The sequence below is a fragment of the Vipera ursinii genome, assembly GCF_947247035.1.
Source record: "Vipera ursinii genome assembly, chromosome: 7".
In the NCBI taxonomy this organism is placed as follows: Eukaryota; Metazoa; Chordata; class Lepidosauria; order Squamata; family Viperidae; genus Vipera; species Vipera ursinii.
Window position 1 is genome coordinate 10,468,901 of NC_139521.1, and position 19,819 is coordinate 10,488,719.

At 42.6% G+C, this 19,819-nt stretch overlaps 1 protein-coding gene across 2 annotated transcripts in view; it reads right to left on the reverse strand.

Annotated features, from left to right (window-relative positions):
- Positions 1-19,819, reverse strand: part of NFXL1 (nuclear transcription factor, X-box binding like 1) — a 52,824-nt gene that overhangs the window by 23,440 nt on the left and 9,565 nt on the right. Inside the window, exons 4-16 of one of the 2 annotated variants that reach the window (XM_083367393.1) lie at positions 19,000-19,133; positions 16,518-16,696; positions 15,338-15,499; positions 14,769-14,869; positions 12,225-12,339; positions 11,716-11,840; positions 10,362-10,484; positions 8,975-9,065; positions 8,103-8,220; positions 7,413-7,529; positions 5,737-5,896; positions 4,041-4,132; positions 170-191 (exon numbers count right to left, since the gene is read on the reverse strand). In XM_083367393.1, coding sequence (XP_083223519.1) covers positions 170-191; positions 4,041-4,132; positions 5,737-5,896; positions 7,413-7,529; positions 8,103-8,220; positions 8,975-9,065; positions 10,362-10,484; positions 11,716-11,840; positions 12,225-12,339; positions 14,769-14,869; positions 15,338-15,499; positions 16,518-16,696; positions 19,000-19,133 — 1,539 coding nt within the window. Of the gene's footprint in view, positions 1-169; positions 192-4,040; positions 4,133-5,736; positions 5,897-7,412; positions 7,534-8,102; positions 8,221-8,974; positions 9,066-10,361; positions 10,485-11,715; positions 11,841-12,224; positions 12,340-14,768; positions 14,870-15,337; positions 15,500-16,517; positions 16,697-18,999; positions 19,134-19,819 lie in introns of both variants that reach the window. The other variant, XM_083367394.1, reaches the window with a different exon arrangement.

The following is a 19,819-nucleotide window of genomic DNA, read 5'->3' on the forward strand; positions in this document are numbered from 1 at the left end:
GATGAAAAATTATCTGTGGGTTTCAAACAAAAAAGCAAAACATTTTGGTCGCAAATAAACTTCATGTCAAGTCAATTATATGCTCAAGCTTAGTTCTGAGACCCTTAATTAAAACCAAGTTATGCACAGCTCAGTTTTGTTTCAAATAGTGGCAGCTATAATGACTCACCTCGTGTTTTCCAAAGCATTGCCTGCAAAGAGAAAATAAACAAGCTCAATTTATTTAAACATGATTCCATTTCGTTCATCTGAATGGTTCCTTTGGGAACTCTTTGTAGTGATCCTTCAGATAGGCCAGGGGTAGGCAACCTTGGCTCTTTTATGACTGGTGGACTTCAACTCCCAGAATTCCTGAGCCAGCATGGCTCAGCTTGGAAGCCTCTCCCTTTCCCCTCAGCATGGCTGGCTCAGGAATTCTGGGAGTTGAAGTCCACGAGTCATAAAAAAGAGCCAAGGTTGCCTACCCCTGAGATAGGCCAACTTGTTTGTCTTTGTATATGAGCAAAGAGAAGACTCCAGATTCTCAAGCATGGACAACTTGCTTCAGTCATCCTGTTTTATTAATGGGGCTCGTTCTTATAGGAAGAATCAGGGAGAATGAGAAAAAGGAAATACGTTCTGGGCGGTTAAAACAGTTGCAGCGTCTGTCGAGGAAAAGATATGGCAGGAGGCTGCAAGTTGCCACTACTGGGTAAGTAGAGTATTTATTTGATTTATTTTTGTTCTGCCTTTTATTACTTTTTATAAATAACTGAAGGTGGCCTATTGTCCTATTTTTCTCACAACAACAACAACCCTGTGAGGTGAGTTGGGCTGAGAGTGAGTAACTGGCTCAAAGTCATCCAATCAGCTTTCATGCCTATGTTTTTTAAAAATAAAAATAAAAATAAAGAAGGTCACTGCCAACTGTAGGCCATGGAGGCAGTGCTGTTTCTAAGACCTTGCTGCAGTCATGTGTCAGGGCATGGTGATGTCATTGTGCGCCATTACCTTCCCACTGAAGTGGTACCTATTCGTCTACTCGCACTTGCATGCTTTCGACCTGTTAAGATTGGCAGGAGCTGAGGTGAGGACGGGGGCTCACCCCACTGCGTGGAGCTCGGGTCTCGAACGTGGGCTGCCGGCTTTCCAGCCGACAAGCCCAGCGTCTTAATCGTTGAGCCACCGGGCCATCCCGTTCATGCCTAAGGAGAGACTAGAACTCATGGTCTCCTAGCCAGACCAAACTGGCTCTATGCTGCTTGTTGACTTTCTTTTTTTTCCCCCCCAGGCTGCAGTTTAACCGAGGAAGTCTAAAGCGCCCTTTGTCAATTTTAAAGATCCTGCTTTTGCACACCAGGTAGTTGCTGGTAAAACTGACTGGTCTCTGGGCCCACCTATTCATCTGAATATTCTGTGTGATTGGAGCAGGGATCTGAAAGCACAGGAGCTGCCTGTAACTCCCACCGTCAGTGACAATTTACTCTCCGATTAGTTTTAGATTGGTAGCTCCTTATAAATTCCTGCAGAGGAGGAAGAGCAGTTACAGAGGTTGAGTAAGAAACCATCCCAAAGAAAAAGAAATGCAAGAAAGCAAAATGGCTGTCTGAGGAAGCTTTGCAAATAGCTGAGGAAAGGAGGAAAGCAAAAGGCAAGGGAGAAAAACATAGATATGCCCAATTGAATGCAGAATTCCAGAGAATAGCTAGAAGAGATAAGAATGCCTTCTTAAATGAACAGTGCAAAGAAATAGAAGAAAACAATAGAATAGGGAGGACCAGAGATCTTTTCAAGAAAATTGGAGAGATGAAGGGAACATTCCATGCAAAAATGGGCATGATAAAGGACCAAAATGGCAGGGACCTAACAGAGGCAGAAGAGATTAAGAAGAGATGGCAAAATTACACAGAAGAACTATACAAGAATGAGCTTAACGTCCCTGATAATCACAATGAGGTGGTCACTGACCTCGAGCCAGACATCCTAGAATGTGAAGTGCAGTGGGCCTTAGAAAAGCTGAGCAACAATAAAGCTAGTGGAGGTGACAGTATTCCAGCTGAGCTATTCAAAATCTTAAAAGACAGTGCAGTAAAAGTGCTACACTCAATTTGCCAGCAAATTTGGAAAACTCAACAGTGGCCACAGGATTGGAAAAGATCAGTTTACATTCCAATTCCAAAGAAAGGCAGTGCCAAAGAATGTTCAAACTATCGCACCATTGCACTCATTTCTCATGCTAGTAAAGTCATGCTTAAAATCCTACAAGCTAGACTTCAGCAGTATGTGGATCGAGAACTACCAGAAGTACAGGCAGGATTTCGAAGAGGCAGAGGAACTAGAGATCAAATTGCCAACATACGCTGGATCATGGAGAAAGCTAGGGAGTTCCAGAAAAACATCTACTTCTGCTTCATTGACTATGCTAAAGCCTTTGATTGTGTGGATCATAACAAACTGTGGCAAGTTCTTAAAGAGATGGGAGTACCAGACCATCTTATTTGTCTCTTGAGAAACCTATATGCGGGTCAAGAAGCAACAGTGAGAACTGGACACGGAACCACTGATTGGTTCAAAATTGGGAAAGGAGTCCGGCAAGGCTGTATACTGTCGCCCTGCCTAGCAGAGCACATCATGAGAAAGGCAGGGCTAGATGAATCAAAAGTTGGAATTAAGATTGCTGGAAGAAATATCAACAACCTAAGATACGCAGATGATACCACTCTAATGGCAGAAAGTGAAGAAGAACTAAAGAGCCTCTTGTTGCGGGTGAAGAAGGAGAGTGCAAAAGTTGGGTTGAAACTTAACATTAAGAAAACCAAGATCATGGCATCTGGCCCTCTCAATTCCTGGCAAATAGATGGGGAAGAAATGGAGGTAGTGACAGATTTTGTTTTCCTGGGCTCCAAGATCACTGCAGATGGGGACTGTAGCCAAGAAATTAAAAGACGCTTGCTCCTGGGAAGGAAAGCCATGGCAAATCTAGATAGCACACTAAAAAGCAGAGACATCACCCTGTCAACAAAAGTGCGTATAGTCAAGGCTATGGTCTTCCCAGTTGCAATGTATGGCAGTGAAAGTTGGACCATAAGAAAGGCTGAGCGCCAAAGAATTGAGGCCTTTGAACTCTGGTGCTGGAGAAGACTCCTGCGAGTCCCTTGGACTGCAAGGCGATCAAACCGGTCAGTCCTAGAGGAGATCAATCCTGACTGCTCTTTAGAAGGCCAGATCTTGAAGCTAAAACTCAAATACTTTGGCCACCTAATGAGAAGGAAGGACTCACTGGAGAAGAGCCTCATGCTGGGAAAGATGGAGGGCAATAGAAGAAGGGGACGACAGAGAATGAGGTGGCTGGATGGAGTCACTGAAGCAGTAGGCCTGAGCTTAAATGGACTCCAGAAGATGGTGGAAGACAGGAAGGCCTGGAGGAACGTTGTCCATAGGGTCGCGATGAGTCGGACACGACTTCGCAGCTAACAACAACAACAACAAAACCAGGGGGGGAAAAAAGGAGCTGCTGTTGGTAAGAGAAAACTGGGATTTATATACTTTGTCCAATCCGGTTTGGCCTTCGTAAATAGTGCCCCACTTAACTAAAGCACAAATAAGTTGCAATATGGGTAGTTCTCAACTTACGACCCCAACTGAACCCAAACTTTCTGTTGCTAAAGTGAGAGGTTTGTTCGGTGCGTTTGGCTCCATTTTACGACCTTTCTTGCCACGGCTGTTTAAGGGAATTGCTGCGGTTGTTAAATTAGTAACGTGGCTGCTAAGTGAAACCCGGCTTCCTCATCGACTTTGCTTGTCAGAAGGTCGCAAAAAGGTGATCGCATGACTCTGGGACACTGCAACCGTCATAAATGTGAGTCGGTTGCCAAGCGTCTGAATTTTGATCACGTGACCGCGGGGATGCTGCAGTGGTTGTGCGAAAAACGCTCACAAGTGACTTTTCCCGGGGCTATTGCTAACTTTGAACGGTCCCTAAATGAACTGTTGTTAAGTCGGGGACTACCTGTACTGTGCATTTCCATGTACTGAAAGTTACAAGAGTTAAAATAACTCACGTTGGAATAGGGACGTGGCACGGAGGGCAAGGCAAGGCTGTCTGAATAAAAACAGGTGTGGTGGACTGTTCCCACGGTCCTGCAGGCTGATGCTTTTAAGAAAAAGAAATCCACAGATAAGTCCAACAAAGCCTTGGCTTTACAGAAAATAGTACACAACAGTTACCGCATTTTTCCGTGTATAAGACGCTATTTTTTTCCTGCAAACACCCTGTTCAAAAATTAGCTGCGTCTTATTCAAGTGCAGCGTCTTATACACGGAGTTCCCAGCCCAGGGTGTGCCTGTGTGGGTTGCCATGCCGCCTGGTGCAGGTGTCAAGCCCCTGTGGGCTTGCCACTAAAACGGGAGGGGGCAAGATCGTCGGCCGACCGAACTTCCGGATTTGCCGGCTCAGCTATTTGGCGCTCCGCCGAAAAGCGGATCGTCACGGAGAAACTCGCATGCCAGAGCCTCTTATACAAGGGTGCGTCTTATAGACGGAAAAATACGGCAAGTTCAAAGCAGGATGTGACGATTAATCACAAGTGCATTATTCTACAAGTTGTGATGCCAATTCCATCTGGACACATCCATGCTCCTTCAATAACTTAAGGGAGGTTTTCACTTCCCCTCCCACAGTTATCCATTTCAAACTCATCATCATCATCATTTTAGCCATTGTCTTATCCACTGCAGGATGAAGCCATCTCCAACCAACACGGTCTTGAGCTTTCTTTGCCAAGTGGGCTCACAATAACTTGCTGATGACGTTGATCCATCTTGTTTTGGGTCTCTTTCATGGACCTAGTGGGATCCAGAGGGATCCCTTCTATGACTGCCTTGGTCCACCTGTCCTCGGTTCTTCTTGCTATGTGACCATTTCCGTTTCCATTTCAGTTTTTTCGCTCTCTTGGGATATCGTATACTTTCGTTTGTTATCTAATCCTTCCACTTCCAACTCTTTCAAAATAAGTCATTATCTGACACGTGGATAAATAAAACCTCCATCAAGGTCTCAAGATTCATTACATCCTACAATCTAGTCAGCACCAAAACATCACCCGCCAAGTGGAAACCTATCTTGGTTACCTAGCAGAAATTAGACAATGTGGGTAAAGAGAGATCAACAACCCTTTTTAATTTCTAAAGTCAGCAAACCCCATAACATCTATCTGTAAGTATTTTTTTAACTTTTAAACCAGGGGTCTTCAAACTTGGCCCTTTTATGACTTGTGAACTTCAACTCCCAGAATTCCTCAGCCAGGCACACTGGCTGAGGAATTCTGGGAGTTGAAGTCCACAAGTCATAAAAGGATCAGGTTTGAAGGCCCCTGCTTGTGGACTTCAACTCCCAGAATTCCTCAGCCAGGCACGCTGGCTGAAGAATTCTGTGAGTTGAAGTCCACAAGTCATAAAAGGGCCAGGTTTGAAGGCCCCTGCTTGTGGACTTCAACTCCCAGAATTCCTCTGCCAGGCACGCTGGCTGAGGAATTCTGGGAGTTGAAGTCCACAAGTCATAAAAGGGCCAGGTTTGAAGGCCCCTGCTTGTGGACTTCAACTCCCAGAATTCCTCAGCCAGGCACGCTGGCTGAGGAATTCTGGGAGTTGAAGTCCACAAGTCATAAAAGGGCCAGGTTTGAAGACCCCTGGCTTAAACTCTCTTTGCTAAGAAGAGTAGAAGACACTTTTACGTTACACTTTTACATTCTGTCTCACCAAGCCAGTTTGCTTTACAAGGGCTTCATCATGGCAGGAAGCCGGGCACAAGTGACTGCATTTTTCTAAAACTTTATTGCAGGCCTGGTGGCAAGGAGGGCAAGGGCCAAAATGGCAACTGTGTTTCTCTCGACTAGGATGATGGCAAGTTGGTGGCTGCCTAGAACAAGAAAAGTCAGACATTAGTCCAACAGTTGACTTATCCCTATAGTCATTTCGCACGATGCGTATTCGTAGTTAGAATCTATAGTTTGAGACCAGCTAATTGAAAGAATATTTCTTATTAAAACCTTGTCAAGTGTTCTCCGATCACATCTAGGTCTCAGGGACACATTTGGTGAATTCATGCATTCATTCACTTCTTCCTTCCTTCACTCCCTCACTAATTCATTCATTCACTCATTCATTCACTCCTTCTTTCCTTCACTCACTAACATTCATTTATTCAATCACTCATTCACTCCTTCCTTCACTCAGTCACTAATACATTCATTCACTCACTCATTCTCTCTCACTAATACATTCATTCATTCACTCACTCATTCATTTACTCCTTCCTTCCTTCCTTCACTCACTCACTCATTCACTAATTCATTCACTCCTTCCTTCCTTCTTTCACCCTCACTAATACATTCATTCATTCACTCACTCACTCTTTCCTTCCTTCACTCACTCACTCACTCACTGACTCATTCATTCATTCCAATTATACTGATTTAGGTAATCCTCGACTTACAACCACAATAGGGACCAGAATTTCTATTGCTAAGGCAGCTGTTGAGTGAAATCACTGAGGTTGTTAAGTGAATCACCCGGTCACTAAGCAAAACTAGCTTTCCCTACTGACTTTACTTGTCAGAAGCTGGCTTGGAAAGTCACGTGACCCCTGGGAAGCTGCAACCATGCTGGTTGTAAGCACCCAAATTTTGATCACATGACCGTGAGGATGCTATGAAGGTGATAAGTGTGAGGACCAGTTGTAAGTCACTTTTTTCCAGCGACACCAAGGATGGGCAATTTTGTCCAAATGGAGTAAAACTACAGAATTTGCCATCAGAAAATTCTGTGACAATTCATGGAGGATAAGGATACAGTTTTCTGCAGTTTTCTTGGGAAGGTTTTCCAGTGCTTTGCCATTACCTTGTTTCTAGGACTGAGAGAAAGTGACTGGCAGAAGGTTACACAGCTGACTTCATGCCTAAGGTAGGACTAGAACTCATGGACTCCTGGTTTCTAGCCAATCTATCTAAACCTAACCCTAACCCTAACCCAGGAAGCAGGTGAGAGCAAGCTGGAGATCTTGCCAAGAAACCTGAAAGGACAAGTTGACAAGGTCCCCAGGAGTCAACACTGACTCAAAGCAACCCCCTCCCCCAAAAGGACAGCAATTCAAAGCTTTGTGCCTATAAGCTGCAGTTCATTAAAGTTTGGAATTAAAAGTTCCCAACTTTCGCAACTTCATAAAATGTGCTGTTATACTCTCTACAACAGGGGTCTTCAAACTTTGGCCCTTTTATGACTTGTGGACTTCAACTCCTAGAATTCCTCATGTGCCTGGCTGAGGAATTCTAGGAGTTGAAGTCCACAAGTCATAAAAGGGCCAAAGTTTGAAGACCCCTGCTCTACAAACTTAATTTAAGAAAAAAATAATAATACCAAAACAAATCAATACTAACCTGCAGAATTCTTTGCACCTGGGAGGCTTGGTGGTACGTTCTCTCCCACAAGGTACTTTGAGAACCGTTTTACCACAATTGCACTTCACATCCAGAGTTTCAGGGCACGGATAGCAGCTGCCTAAAATCAATATATGCGTCATAAAGCACCAGTTTTGAAGTAAGACAATTAACAAATTTTGGAAAACCACTGGTAACTATCCTGCCTCATCTTTCCTGATCAAAGCAACTAAGACTAATTATATCAGGCACACAGTCAAGATCAGGGGTCTTCAAACTTGGCCCTTTTATGACTTGTGGACTTCAACAAGCAGAATTCCTCAGCCAGCATGCCTGGCTGAGGAATTCTGGGAGTTGAAGTCCACAAGCAGGGGCCTTCAAACCTGGCCCTTTTATGACTTGTGGACTTCAACAAGCAGAATTTCTGGGAGATGAAGTCCACAAGTCAGAAAAGGGCCAGGTTTGAAGACCCCTGGTCAAGACCATACGAGACTTTCATTCAGAGATCTGAATCACATGTGTCTTATTACAATATTTACAATGCACCTCGTCAATAATTATTCATGAATAATCCTCTATTAAATGATTAAAGGAGCCGCGATGGCTCAGTGGTTATCTATTACATATTTACAATGCATCTCAATCAATATTATTCATGAATAATCATCTATTAACGCAGTGGCCCCCAACCTTTTGGGCACCAGGGAACAATTCCGAGGAGAGAGGTTTTTCCAGCAGACTGGAGGGGGCCTGGTTTTCCATGGTGCCTGCCCAATGGATAGGGCTTCGCTTGTTTCTCCAAACAAATCTGAAGGAGAATAATTAAAAAAAGGGTTCTGTGAGCATGCAATATAATAGAAGGTAATAATAATGTGGAAAGCTTGTTCATCATCTCAATGTGTGTGGCATGTTTTCCTCAAGCCGAAAACTACCAACTAAATTATAGGATTATTCTTGTGCAATTTTCATCAATACGATAAAAGCTAAACAAACTGTTCCTCGTGTTCTGTAATTTTCCCCCCACCAAACTATTTAATTCAATGCATTAAAAATAAGAAATAACTTAAATGATGTTATTAGAGCTAGTGGGAACTTTTTTTTTTACTATTTATTCTTTAAGATATTTCATTCCTGTATCATCTCTTGACACAGACTTATCAAGCAAGGAAATTAACAAGGCAATTAAACTGGACTGAGAGGTTTTGACCTATTGTATTTTATCACAGATAAGACAGAATTTTGGGTTCCAGAATACACCCCCAAATTTGGGTTTGGTTTGTCTGCAGATAAGAGCTCAGATATTTTTTTTAAGTGCACCACAGCTTTAAAATAGTGTGCTTTGATAAATGGTGACAAAACTATTTGCCATTTCCTACCTGTTGCCACAGTTGAAAATTCAAGGGTCACTCTGTGAATGATGCATTTTCATGGTGTTTGGGCTGAAATGTCAAAGGTTGGCTTTATCTGTGATTATGTACAGTAAATGTTTTGCAACTGCAAGCAAAGACTCAGGCACCATTTAGTTTAAAAGGTTATAAGCAGGATTTCCAGCACATTCTTACCTCTGTGGCAGACTGAAGGACACTTGTGGTTACGACATCCTAACATTCGACCACAGACTTGGTCACATGGTGGACAATTTCCAGGACAACACTGTATCAAATATATAAGTTCTCAGATATACAGAATGCTATAAGAAATTGCAAGTCTATCCAGATTTCCCTGACTAAATGCTATTATGTACAGCAAGCATATGCAAGACTCATGAACAAGCATACATAGGTTTTACTGAACACCATCAATAGTCAGATTTTGTGAGATGGGTGGCCATATAAATATGATTTACCAATAGTCCTCAACCTGTGCCTGGTTGCTTAACAACCATGATGAGTCACAAAAAAGGCCATAAAATCAGGTCAGTCACACGTATCACCTGATTTATGATCATCATGAGTTATGACCATGAGGAGCAGGCTCCATTGTAGCCATAACGCGAAGACTACCTACATAAGTAAATGAACAAATAAATGAAATTATCATTAACAAAAGTTATGTTAATAATTGATTTTATTTGGAATAACTCCATTCCCTCAGCATGTTCACCACTGAGGGTATATTCAATCCTGACAAAGCTTGAGGGAAGATGTGGCCCTTACAGCTTTTCTACCAGTGTCTTTTGACACTTCTGTAAACAGATCTAGATCTATGATTTTTCCCTTTTGTACAGAGGGAACACAAAACAGGATTCAAGGGAGATAGGGACTGATTTTAAAAGGGATAATAAACATGCAACATAGCAGCAGGAAAGCCTCCAGAATTTTCTAAATCAACATTTTGTCCCTCTTGCCAGCATGCTGGCTGGAGAATTCTGAGTCAAACTCCACATATCTCAAAGTTGCCAAGTTTGAAAAACACTGCCTTAAATTCCATTATTTGCAAACTAGATTTGGTAAAAAGCAAATAGCTTTGTACCTTACAGAAACAACCTTGTATATATTTATACATGTATGTGTATGTGTATGTGTATGAGTATGTGTGTGTGTATTCTTTTGAGAGCAGGCAATCAGAATTTCATTTTTTTAATGAGTGCCAGTGTGTTCACAGAAAAAAGTCCTATCTTAGCAGTGAAGTATTATTTTCCTTTCAGATTCTTCATAATCTTGTTCAATAAAAATCATTCTCTTCAGAGTCTGTTGCCCTTCCTTTGTAATGGGAATATCATTATTTCTTGAATAACATTATTCCTTCTTTTTTTAAAAAATGAAAACGCAGCTTTAAAAAACATGTATTTCGCATACAAGATTATTTCACGTACCAGGAAACATGGAAGCTGCTTTGTATTTTTGCAGCATATTTCTGCACGCAATCACGTGGTTTCATAGACCCAAAAGGAATTTCAACATTAAATGTCCATTTTGTTCTAAAATGCAGCACACCTCCAACATTTACCTTTCTTTTGCACTGGTGTTTTTGACAATCCCGTATTTTTGTACACTTGGTTTCACAGAGGTATGGCTTATGGCAGGGCATCTGTTTCATATGCTTTCCACAACGACACTGCTTTTCAACTTCCTATTGAGGTACAATGGAAAGAAACTAAAGCTGGCATGCATTATGCAGGTCAAAATCTGGTTACTTAACTGATAAGAAATTGGATGATGTTAAAAATAACCCTTTAAAGGAAAAAATGAGAGATTAAAATAGTCTCACAACTGGGGGGAAAAAAACCCTTAAATTTATATAATTATTTTATTGTACTTATTATTTATTTACCTCAATATACAGTAACACTTTGGAATAATCTCTCGGTTACCTCAATTTCTGGAAAAAACAATAGTTTATTCACACATTGTTCCTGTCCTATTCAGTATGAATGACATTACAGGTAATTATGTATTATATTATAATGAGAGATTAAAATAGTCTCACAACTGGGGGGGGAAACCCTTAAATTTATATAATTATTTTATTGTACTTATTATTTATTTACCTCAATATACAGTAACACTTTGGAATAATCTCTCAGTTACCTCAATTTCTGGGAAAAACAATAGTTTATTCACACATTGTTCCTGTCCTATTCAGTATGAATGACATCACAGGTAATTATGTATTATATTATAATGTGATTCATTCTAATGTCATTACAGGACCAGAATTGAGCTGAAAACGTCTGAGACTTAAGCGAGACTTAAGTGAGTTTTGCCCCATTTTATGACCCTTCTTGCCACAGTTGTTAAGCGAATCACTGCACTGTTAAGTTAATAACATGGTTATTATGTAAACCTGGCTTCCCCATTGACCTGCCTTGTCAGAAGGTCGCAAGAGGGGATCACATGACCCCAGGTCACTGCAACCATCATAAATACGAGTCAGTTGCCAAGCATCTGAATTTTTGATCAAGGGACCACATGGATGCTATGAAAAAAATGGTTCATAAGTCACTTTTTAAAATGTTGTCGTGACTTCAAATGGACCCTGAATGAACTGTTGTAAGTCAAGGACTATCTGTATTTGGATCAGCTTCATTTAAATATGCTCCTAAACATTTCCCCAAGCCATTTTCACATAATTACTTGAGCATTATCTTGTTTTTGAACAAAAGAAACTAGAAACGACAAGATGTGCAAGTTCACACTTAGAAATAATGGAGAATAGGAAGTTTTTGGACTCCTCAGTGAGAAGCGGATGTGTAAAGGAAAAAGAATTTAGTGCCTCAGGAATATACACCGAAAGAAGGCCTTTCAAAATAAAACTAGTGCAAATCTATTCAAAAGAACCAAAAGGGGAAGAAAATTCTAACCTGTCTACAAATTTCGCAAGCACCTCGATGGCAGCGTTGTGAACATCTGTGAATCCCACATTCAAGAACTTTGTCACAACTGTCTCCACAAGTTGGCACATCTTCGGTACACGGCAAAGAAAATTCTAAAATAAAAGTGAAATTGAAATTATACAAATTGCTGCCGTTTAATAGATCGATGGGGGGAAAAAAAGCAAGGATGTATTTCCACGTGTTTTTGCATTTATCGAAAAGATGTGTATTGCATCAAGACACGGTGTTGTTTTGAAAATCTTGATTTTTTACCCCCATGATCAAATGTGTAAATAGTACCAGGCAAAAAGTATTGGACATCACTTTCGGCAACTTTTCAATAACCCAAGTTCTTTGTAGAGTTTTAACCAATTCCATTTTTCTGTCTTTCACTCCTTCTTAATGCAATGTGAATCACAACTGTTTTAGGAAAATTGTATTAATCAAATAACTGCATGGTGAATTTAAAAAAACAAACAGCGGAGAAGGAAACTTACTTGATTTTCCACAAGGGCAAGACCTTTTGCCAGATCTGGGACATTCACCACAGGAGCCGCCATGACAAATTTCTTCACAGACATGATAGCCACAAGACAAGGTTCGCCCACAAATCTTGTGAGAAAACACGCATAGCAATGGCAAGTTAAGGGACATAGAAACTTCTCAACAAAATACAAGAGGAAAAAGTAAGTTCTCCAAATATGTTAATACGTAAAAAATTAAAACATAGAAATAAATTATTTATAGCTTTACAGCAAGACCTGATCTACTGATGTTGTAGACTACAGTCTTATAATCCCCAATTAGCATAAACAATTTTCCAGTGGGGAATTAATGGGAGTGAAGGGAATTAATGGGACTGGAGGGACCTGTCCTATATCATGGAATAATAATAATAAAAAAGATGGGAAAACTCTAGTTCATAAGTTATGTTGTTGGATTTTGTTGTTGTTGTTGTTGTTAGTTGCGAAGTCGTGTCCGACCCATCGCGACCCTATGGACAACGTTCCTCCAGGCTTTCCTGTCCTCTACCATCTTCTGGAGTCCATTTAAGCTCACGCCTATGTTGTTGGATAACATCTCTGAATACAGATAGTCCTCAACTTATGACCACAACTGAGCTGTTACTAAGCGAGACAGTTGTCAAGTGAGTTTTGCCCCATTTTACAACCTTTCCTGCCACAGCTGTTAAGTGAATCACTGCAGTTGTAATAACACGGTTAAAGTAAATCTGGCTTCCCCATCGACCTTCCTTGTCAAAAGGGTACAAAAGGTGGCCACATGACCCCAGGATTTCTACAACCGTGGTAAATATGAATCAGTCGCCAAGCATCTGAATTTTGATCATGTGACCATGGGAATGTTGAACAGTTGTGTGAAAAACGGACATCAGTCGCTTTTTGCAGTATCGTTGTAACTTAGTCACTAAACAAACTGTTGTTAAGTCAAGGATTACCTGTATTATCCATCATTGGCCATTATAAGTACGATTAATGAAAATAGAAGTCCAGTGACATTAAGAGCCTCATCAACAACCCTATGTTTGGACTAGGGCAGGGGTCAACAACCTTAAACACTCAAAGAGCCACTTGGACCCGTTTCCCAGAGAAAAGAAAACACTGGGAGCCGCAAAACCCGTGCGAGCGCGTGCACGAGGGGCAGAGCTTGATTGGAGAGTTTAATTAAAAAGAAATAGAGGCTGCTGTGCATGAGTTCTCTCTCTCTCTCCCTCTCCCTCTCTTTTTCTCCCTCCCTCTCTTTCTCTCCTTCCCTCTCTCTCTCCCCCCCCCTCTTTCTCCCTCTCTCCGATCTTCTGCTCACCTGGCCAGCTGGCTTCACGCTGTTCTCCGACAAGCTGACACACATTCTTATTGGGCTGGCTCTCCTGCCCTCTCTGTGTGTGTGAGAGAGGGGGGGGGGAGAGAGAGAGACAGAGGGAGAGAGAGGGAGAGCTGCTGCTTTCTGCTTCCTGCTGCTTCCTGCTTCCTGTGGAGACGCAGCAAAGGCAGGAGCCCCGCCAATAAGCTTGCCAGCTTGTCGGAGAACAGCGTGAGGCCACTCTTTTTTTTACACACAAACACAGAAAGAGAGAGAGAAGGGAATGGCAAGTGCCTCTCTCTGTGTCTCTCTCTCTGCAAATGGCGGAGGACAACTGGAAGCCGCAGGAGAAGGCTGAAAGAGCCGCATGCGGCTCCAGAGCTGCGGGTTGCCGGCCTGTGGACTAGAGCTTTTCTAAAGTTATATCTGGGTTTCTAGCTGAATAGTTTGAAGACGTATTCCTTTGATCACTTTGTATTTCAAATAGAGGTCAGCTAAATTTGACTCTTTCAACACGAAAATATTGATACTGTAACTAGGAAAATTCTCATCATTGTAATAGTTGAAGAAGGGAAGGTCTGCAGATGGGAGGTTAAAGGCCTGGAGATTAAAACAGGAAGAACGGTTGCAGGAGTTGGATATGGCCAGGCTAGAGAAAAGAAGGCCGAGGGGCGACATGGTAACAGTATTCCAGTATTTGAGGGGCTGCCCCGAAGACGAGAGTGTCAGTTTATTTTCCAAAGCACCTGAGGGCAGGACAAGACACAATGGATGGAAACTAATCAAGAAAACAAACAATCTGGAATTAAGGAGAAACTTCCTAACAGTGTGAACCAGTGCAACGACTTGCCGTCAAAAGTTGTGAGTGCCCCATCACTGAAGGCTTTTAAGAAGAGACTGGACAACTACTTGTCTGGAATGGTATAGGTCTCCTCCTTGAGCAGGGGGTTGGACTAGAAGATCTCCAGGGTCCCTTCCAGCTCTATTCTGAATTTGAGATCATTTCCAATTCACTGCAGGTATATCTCAACAAGCCACACTGCAATTGTCAGTATTGAGTTCCTGAACATCTGAACTAGAACAAAAATCTTTTTTTTTCCTATTTCAATCTTAAAACCTCTGTTCTTAATGATAATCCACATTTTTTTCTGGACAATGAAGTATGTGTTATTATGATCGTTAATAATATTGTAAACAGATCGGCTGTTTATAAAGAAACTTACCACATCACATTGCCAGAAAGGACTTGCACACTGCCTTTCTGCTATTTGTTTACCACAGACACAACTTTGTTTGCTGACTCTTGGACATGGCTGGCAATCTCCTAAATGTGAGATGAAACTAATGATTAGAAACCAGCATGGAAAGAGAACATTTTAAATGTATGCCCGTTGAATGGGGTAGGGCAGGGGTAAGCAACCTTGGCTCTTTTTTATGACTTGTGGACTTCAACTCCCAGAATTCCTGAGCCAGCCAAGCTGAGGGGAAAGGGAGAGGTTTCCAAGCTGAGCCATGCTGGCTCAGGAATTCTGGGAGTTGAAGTCCACAAGTCATGAAGGAGCCAGTTCCCCCATGCTGGCTCAGGAATTCTGGGAGTTGAAGTCCACGAGTCATAAAAGAGACAAGGTTGCCTACCCCTGGGGTAGGGGAAAGGGAAAACCTCAATAGAGAACTTTTATTTCTTTGATTTGTAAGCCATCAAATCTATTCATAACCCATGGCAACAAAAGAACCATAATGTAATATAACAAGGAATTCTCCAAACAAAGTCTTTGAACAGTACAATTTGCACCTGGATGACAAGGATTTCCACAGTTGTGTTGCCCACAGGGCAACTTTCGTCCACAGGGAAGTTGGCAGGACCATTCTTTCATGCTGCATCTCCGTGGCAATGGCTTAGCCTTTTTGCAGTAGCAAGTTATTATGACCATCTTTGGACAAGGCGGACAAGGACCTAGGGAACAAAAAACAACACTGGGAAGTTAACATATTAATATAACTGTGAGTTCAATTTAATAGACATCACATGTGATGGGCCAGAATTCTAATACACACAGACACTGGAAATAATAGACAACTCTATTGTATCAACAGTAGTCCAGAGGAAGCAATTTTGTACCACAACGTCATTTGTGGGTGATGTCTTACTGCAAATGACGTTGTGATGTAAAATTCCTTCCTCTGGACATCACTTATAAATGACGTGAGTAGCTATGACTGATGGCGTTTGCAATTTAACAGACATCTGGCAGTGAGAGGTGTTCCCATGCTAATTTGAGCTGCCTAGGCCTGTGGTGGTGAACCTATGACACGCGTGCCACAGGTGGCACGCACAGCTCTCTGTGGACACGTGTGCCGTCGCCCCAGTCCTAGGCCTTCAGCTGGGTTTTATAAAACCTTTTCACTTTAGGCCTCCACCACCATGTGCAAAAAAAAAAAAAGGTTCAATCAATCAATTTCAAATTCTCGCGGGGGAAAAAAAAAGATCTCGCAAAGTTGGAATTGATTGATTGAACTTTTTAATTCCCACCCAGTCTGCTTTTACCACCGCAGCCACACACACCCAATGGGCCACGCCCACCCGGCCACTGACAATACATAAGTGGGTTTTGGGTTGTAGTTTGGACACTCGGTCTCTGAAAGGTTCACCATCACTGGCCTAGGCCCTAGATGCTGCTGTATAAATTAACAGAATGGGCCAAAGAAATCCCCGCAGCCGGAAAAAAAATCATGATAAATATTTCACCCTATTCTAACCTGCGTAATTATTGCAAAGGACTTTTCGTATTTTAAGCTCATGTTATTACCTTGCTCTATAGCACTTTGTTGCACATATGAGATAAAACAGTTCCTCGAATGGCTATAATCTTGAAACTCTCAATTTACTGATGGCGTCATGTGTCATCTGTGGCAAACGGCATATAATCCTGTATTTGTAATAGCTGAGAAACAACTGCCTTCATATCACATACCTGGATGGCAAAGCAACAGACACCTGTGTCCACAAGGAGGTTTGAAAACTTTCTCACAGACCTGGCCACAAGAATGTGGAACCAGCCAAGGATCCAGAGGTGGATCTTCAATCTTCCCACAATAGCAATAGTATCGCGTAGGAATCTCAGATCGTTTGTATTCAAACCTGCATTTTGGACTGAAAAGGGGGGGGGAAATGTGTCGCATTCAGTAATATTTGGTTCCTGCTTAATCTGCTCAAATGGGTGCATCTGATGTGAGAGGAAGATAAAAGAGAGGGACGAATTCTGTTAATAATCGCTGTTCCACGAGAGGAAGGACATGTGCATTTTTGTTTTCCTAAAGTAAACTTCAGGTACTTCTCTGAAAGCCCGCCCATCATGGTCGCAGGTCGTCTCACTTAATGACCGCCCATGCCTACTCTCCCCTGGTGGAGTCTTTACAGGTCACTAAATGGAGCACAGGTGCCTCAAGGGGAGAAGAGGTACTGGGAAGCCTAGTGCAGACCCTACTCCAAGGCCTCCCCCATCCCCTGAGCAGCTGTACTCTGCTTCCTGCCTCTTGGGGTCCCCACAGGCCTTGGCTCTCCTTCTCATCCTGCCACGGGCCACGCACTTCTCCCACTCCCATCCCGGTCACTCTCTTACCTTTGACCACAGATTTGCTTCTGGAAGTTCCAGAATTTGTGTCAAGGCAGAAGAGCAAGCTGCTCCACCCCTCGACATCGGCAAGACTGCATGGCTGCATCCCAGAAGCAACCACCATTTTTAGAATGGCCCCAATGAATTGTGGTCCCTGCAAAATGGCTTCTGGAATAGGGAAACGGCCTAGGGCAGTGGTGGCGAGCCTCTGGCACGCATGCCACAGGTAGCATGCACACCCCTCTCTGTGGGCATGCGTGCCGTCGCCCTAGTCCTAGGCCTTCAGCTGGGTTTTATAAAACCTTTAGGCTTTAGACCTCTACCACCGTGTGCAAAAAAGGAACAACGTTCAATCAATCAATCAATTTCAACTTCACGCGGGGAAAAAAAAGATCTCACAAAGTTGGAATTGATTGATTGAAGTTTTAATTCCCACGCAGTCTGCCATTACCACTGCAGCTACGCTCGCCCAATGGGCCACGTCCACCCAATGGGCCACAATACATAAGTGGGTTTTGGGTTGCAGTTTGGGCACTCGGTCTCTGAAAGGTTCGCCATCGCTGCCCTATACCAGTGATGGCGAACCTTTTAGAGACCGAGTGCCCAAACTGCAACCCAAAACCCACTGATGTATCATCGGGTGCCGAGTGGGCATGGTGCAATGGGTGGGCGTGGCCCATTGGATGGGCATGGCCCATTGGGTGGGTGTGGCTGAGGTGGTAACAGCAGACAGGGTGGGACTAAAAAGTTGAATCAATTCCAACTTTGTGAGATTTTTTCCCGCGAGAAGTTGAAATTGATTGATTGAACCTTTTTTTTTTTTGCACACGGCAGCGGAGGCCTAAAGCAAAAAGGTTTTATAAAACCCAGCTGAAGGCCTAGGACTGGGGCGATGGCGTGCGTGCCCACAGAGAGGGCTTTGAGTGCTACCTGTGGCACCTGTGCCTTACGTTCTCCACCACAAGTATAGGGTCTCCAGCTCAAGCAGGTTTTTGGACTAGAAGACCTCCAAGGTCCCTCCCAACTCTATTATTCTATGGCCTACTCTATTATTATTTTTTATTTTTATAGTCAATGAAACATCAATTTTTTTATTTTTTATTTTAATTCCATTTATATCCCGCCCTTCTCCGAAGACTCAGGGCGGCTTACAAGCTTAGCAGTAGCCTTCATTCTATGTATATGCCTGCTTATTAGGGCTTTCACACACACCCCAAGCGGCATTATTACAAAGTCAGCTTAATTGCCCCCAACAATCTGGGTCCTCATTTTACCTACCTCGGAAGGATGGAAGGCTGAGTCAACCTTGAGCCTGGTGGGATGCAAACCTGCACTAATTGCAGGCAGCTGGTGTTACTTAAGGAGGCATTAGCCCACTGCTCCACCAAGGCTCTTCTATGGGTTACATTCAGAAGGATTGAAGCAATACAGTCTGAAGTTCACTTACCAAAACCTTTCCTAAAAATATGTTGGATATACTGTGAACAGTGAACTAAATTCAACTCAACACTAGCTAACAGAGAAACTCACAGATTAGCTGTGTGCCAATTATAAACATTTTCAAGTTCCAACAATTTTGAATAGAAAGCAAAAAGGTTGTGCACAATTTTGGCTGAATTGGTCCCGGTGAATATATAACATAGGTCATATTCTTAACTTGTACAACATTCAAGATGTGCTAGATTAGCTAAACGTACTTCACAATGAAAGTAGGATTTGTCAGCTAGGGAGCTTTACATGGAAGCTAAAATTGCAGCACTTACGGTATAGACTTCTGGCTACACCTTTTCCCCCTCGAAATGCACAGACCAGCTTTCAAAACAAACTCTTAAAAGCTTACCATGGCCACGGATAATCCTTCTTTCCAAAATCATCATCAGTCAGAGGAGAAGATACTAAAAAAAGGCTATCTTTCGCCCACTTTTGTAGGCATGGCATATGAAATATGCAGAAACACCCAGAACAACTCCAGACCTTGAAGAAAAAAACGAGGGTATGTTTAGAAGCCCTTCTCAGCAATCTGTTGAGCTAAACCGTAACATTTAATCCTTAAAAATAAAAGAAAACAACTAAGAAAAGATTGTGCTTCCGCCTGAGGTGAAATACCTGGTTGTCTGATCACTAAATCAATGTCGTTTATCTTCATCTTCTGATAACATAGCATTTTTGTGGCTAGGGATGTCTTAGCCACAAAATAATAACATTTAACTTTCTGAACTTTATTTTTTTTCCCCAAACTTCTCTATCTCCACTTGTCTTTAATAAAGTATTTTAAAACACAAAGCCAAATACACCCCTCCAGGTAGACCTCAACTTACAACTGGTCGCTTGGCAACCAGTTGCCTAACCCCCACAAAAGATACTTACGACCCGGTTCTCAAGTTCTGACAGCCACTGCCCCGCCCCCTCACGGTCACATGGCGATATTTTGGTCCCCTGGCAACCAACCCGTATATATGGTATATTGCAGCATCCCTGTCAGGTTCCCCAAATCCTTATTGTTTGGGGCCTGCCATTCTGCTGGGGGAAGGGATAACTTTGGGATGACTTTCACTTTCTACTTTTCCTCTCCCGCCCCTATCCACTTGAGAAAAGAATGTGTCTCCCTTATCAGGGAGACGGCTACGGAGAAATAAAACTGGAGAAGACCTTGAGATGTG